This window comes from Dinoponera quadriceps, unplaced genomic scaffold (genome assembly GCF_001313825.1).
Source record: "Dinoponera quadriceps isolate SergipeBrazil2010 unplaced genomic scaffold, ASM131382v1 scaffold2170, whole genome shotgun sequence".
Classification (NCBI taxonomy): domain Eukaryota; kingdom Metazoa; phylum Arthropoda; class Insecta; order Hymenoptera; family Formicidae; genus Dinoponera; species Dinoponera quadriceps.
This window is the reverse complement of record NW_014556204.1, coordinates 18,012-21,882: the sequence shown is the minus strand read 5'-3', so window position 1 is coordinate 21,882 and position 3,871 is coordinate 18,012. Positions and strand designations below refer to the sequence as shown.

Here is a 3,871-nt window from a genome sequence, read left to right as displayed (position 1 = left end):
GTTTACCATCCGCGCGCAGCGCCGCAGCGGAGGCGATCATAAACGATTAGTGATTACAAGTACTTTCCAATCAGTTACGACAATGAGGCTCAGATATTTCGATTCCTAATTAAATTTCAAATAAATTAGTGAAAAAGAATGTTGGTAACTCGCAATAGGTAAATAACAACGATCATTCGTTTACCATCCGCGCGCAGCGGAGGCGATCGTAAACGATAAGAGATTACTGGTACTTCCCAATCAGTTACAACAGTGAGGCTTAGATATTTCGATTCCTTATTAAATTTCGAATAAATTAGTGAAGAAGAATGTTGGTAACTCGAAATAGGTAAATGAGAGCAATCATTTGTTTACCATCCGCGCGCAGATCCGCAGCGGAGGCGATCGTAAACGATTAGAGATTACTGGTACTTTCCAATCAATTACGACAATGAGGCTCAAATATTTCGATTCTTTATTAAATTTCTAATAAATTAGTGAAGAAAAATGTTGGTAACTCGCAATAGGTAAATAACAACGATCATTTTTCGGTGTTTTGGCCTTTGTCGTGGGATTTTCGATATCACTTATTTCTTTCTCAGCGATCTCTATAGCGCGCATCCTGTCCTTCTCCGCCAATTTCTCTTTTGAATTGGCCCACATGTTCTTCGGTGTGGGCCGGCCTTTCTTGTTTGTGTCTTTTCGCTTTCTGCCGAATGGGGTCTTCAGTTTTGGGAGGAAGTTCTTCCCCACCCGAGCCACCGACTTCCATTGGTTCAGCACTTCTCTTACGCGAGCTTCCGTGCGAGCAGGCTAGCGAAGAGCTGCGACTCCTTGTGACGCGCATACTGGCATCTTCGGACATTTCAGGCTCTGAGTCACAGTAGTCCGAGAGAGTGGACGACCTGTCGGAGGAGGAGTTCGGCTCCTCCCCCGAGTCATCAATCATCACCCCCCTCCTCACTATGTGCCTATTCTTCTCCCTGTTCTTCTGCGTCTTTGCCCGGGTTCGTTCCCTTTCTCTTGTCATCCGTGATTCTTCCCCTTCCTTCTGGCTACGCTGTTCCTTGGAGCAACGTGGGCCAGGCTTGCTGGGTCCTGCCTTGGTAGTATTTGCTCCCCCTTGTTTGGAGTTATCCATAATGTTCTTGGGATCCTCCGGATCACCTCCCCCTCGCAGGCGCAGAGGGAAGGTCTTCGCAGGGGCATTATTCCGTAGGAGGCTTGCGGGGCACCTCCTACTTGGCCCGTCGTATGATGACGACGGCGAGAGGACCGGGACAATATCCTCCACACCGCCGGCTCCTGAGGCTTCGAAATCACTGGGGCAGTAATAGACTTCCTTAGTTGTCGTCATATCCATATTTGAAGGAAAATGAGAACCCTTTGTTCGGCAAATGAGTCCACAGCTCCTAAGCTGGTCGTCTTTACGGGACTATCGAGTCCGATCCACCCGTCACCTCCCCGAGTAGACCACGTGAAGACAAAATCTTCGAGTGCCTCTCGAGTTTTCTTGGAAACCTCTGTTGGGTTGGAAAGCGAAAAGGAGGTCTTCGCAGACGCAGTATTTCCCCGGGAGCTTGCGGTGCACACCCGAGTTCGCCTGTTGTTTGATAACGACGTGGCAGGAGCCAGGACACTACTCCTATCCGCGCCGACCCCTCGAGCTCCGAAACCCCTGGAGTGGTAGGTGTGCTGTTTGCTTTCGTCCATTATCATATTTCCATTGTTGGGGATCCTATTTCGACGACCACCGCATCCTAGAACGATTGCCATCACCCGGCTTAAGAGCCCGTTCTGCCCTAACTGCACACTCCCCCATACCTGGGTGGCATGGGGACCTTCCAGTAATGTACCGGTTGTCAACCTGAGTTGACTAACGCCCGGTGCCCGGGGAAGGGAGGTTTGGGGGCGGCTCCCACTCGCCCGTCCCAGGGATTTTTCCTCAGTCGAGCACTTATCGGCGCCACCCCACCTCGGGGTGGAACCACTCGACCTCCAGAACCCCAGCGCCTTTTGGTTCTCGCCGGCTTATTCCCCCGAAGGGTTATTCACCGGTACCCACCATATATGGTGGGCGTTCCACTATCCGCCACCTGTAGACGCGCTCGATCGCGGAGGCATAACCGCGCCCCGACTTGGCAACCGGAATGCACGGGAGAGGCGTTCCCACCTCGTCGCCAGGACTCCCGTCCCCCCGACCGTGGGAGAGGTGCCAACACGTGACTGAACACCTCGAGAACCACGGCCGGTGGGCCAGGTACTAGCATTACCGTGCACCCAGCAACCAAGCCGGGCGAGAAAGGTGTTTTAGNAGGCGCTCTTAGTCGGCTCTTCCCACCATCTGCGGAGCCCCTATAGGGTGGCGAGGCCACCCATGTCAGAGTCCCCAGCTGGCGGTCCCCAGAGCACCAAGCTTCGTCACCACGACAAGGTGGCGCCTCGACGACGAAGAAAAGGGTTTTATGCTCTGGTTAAAACTCCTTCCACCCAATGGGATCCGAGCCACCGGCACGTCCGCGGTACCCCTCATCGATGGGCCCCCCATGTACCCAGTGACAGCCGCCTGACGGATCAGGGAGTGCGTTGCTCCGGCGTTGCCAGCGTTTCCGTCGAGGATCACCGGCGCACCCCACCGTTGCCGACTATCAGCTGCCAACCAAGTAAGGAGGAGAGGACACAAGTCACCCACCTCCGACGGGATCACGTCCAGGTTACCCCGGCGATAACATTCCCACTGGGTGTTCCCCCGGAGTACTTGAAGGTGGCATCGGAATACAACCAGCCTCTAATCCGGNCTTAGGGGCAGGACTCCGCGGATGAGTCTCACCCCTCGTGGCCTCCAGTCTTTTCGGGCGCCTGGCCTGGGACCCTTCGACGCCCTTGGGACCTTCGCGGGAAACGTCCTTGTCGAGACCGTCGTATCCCGGTAATCGCTCCCAGGGAGGGTAAACCCTTCCTGAGACCAACATTGAGCGGACGAGCGAGAGTCGCGGTTTTCCGCTCCACTATGGGGTCGTCTTAGAGACCGGAGCTCCGGGAGCGGTGCCATCTCGCTGCCCAACCTCGTGCCAGTAGCACCGTAGGCTCCGCCAGCCACGGCGGGGTCGCTTTACGGGCGTTGCCCCCTAACGCGGCACGGCATTCTTGCCCCGGCGTAGCTCCCGCGGTTTTAAGCAGGACGCTTGGAGTCGACTTCCCAGGCTTAAGACGGTCCCCCGCGGATAGGGCTCCCCACAGCCCCCCTGCCCAACCTCTCCCGTATCGGTGTCGGGGCACAGACCCAGGAAATTTGCGCACAAACAACCGAACGTTGTCCTCGGACTGAGCAGCAGCCGGCAAGGACTCGCGTCCTGCCCGCCATCCGCCGACAGGGAACATCCTCTCCCTCACGTGAGGAGGAGTGGTGGCCCCCGAACGGGTTGCACCCTGTGAGCGGCTCGACCTTCCAGCCCGATAACGGTCGCCTGAGTCGTGGTCGCTCCCCACCCACGCGCATCTACTAACTACGCCCGCCCCATTCCTTCCCCTCATCAGCAGGGAACCCGGAATGCCGCAACACGGCCGCATCTAGGATCAGGGAGTGCGTTGCTCCGGCGTTTCCCCGGCTCATTCGTCGAGGATCACCGGCGCACTCCACCGTTGCCGACCATCGGCCGCTGCGACGCACCCGGGACGATGCAACTGCCTCAGAAAGGAAGGGAGCAGAGGAGGACTTCACCCATTTTGCCCCCGAAAAGAACCCCCAGTCGCCGGCAGATCTTTTCATCGACAGGGCCTTAAAGTGCACAGCGACGGCTGCTTTCCAGATCTGAAGGCGTGGACCCCCGGCGTCGCCTGCGTTTTTGAGAACTTGCGGATCACCGGTGTGCCCCACAGTTGCCGCCCTCCA

The 3,871-nt window shown here is 56.6% G+C and overlaps 1 protein-coding gene across 1 annotated transcript; it reads right to left on the bottom strand.

Annotated features, from left to right (window-relative positions):
• Nucleotides 1-577: 577 nt before the first annotated feature.
• On the bottom strand, nt 578-1,342 carry LOC106747175. The gene has a single exon (XM_014624523.1). The coding sequence runs from the start codon at nt 1,340-1,342 to the stop codon at nt 578-580; it is 765 nt and encodes a 254-aa protein (XP_014480009.1).
• Nucleotides 1,343-3,871: the final 2,529 nt, after the last annotated feature.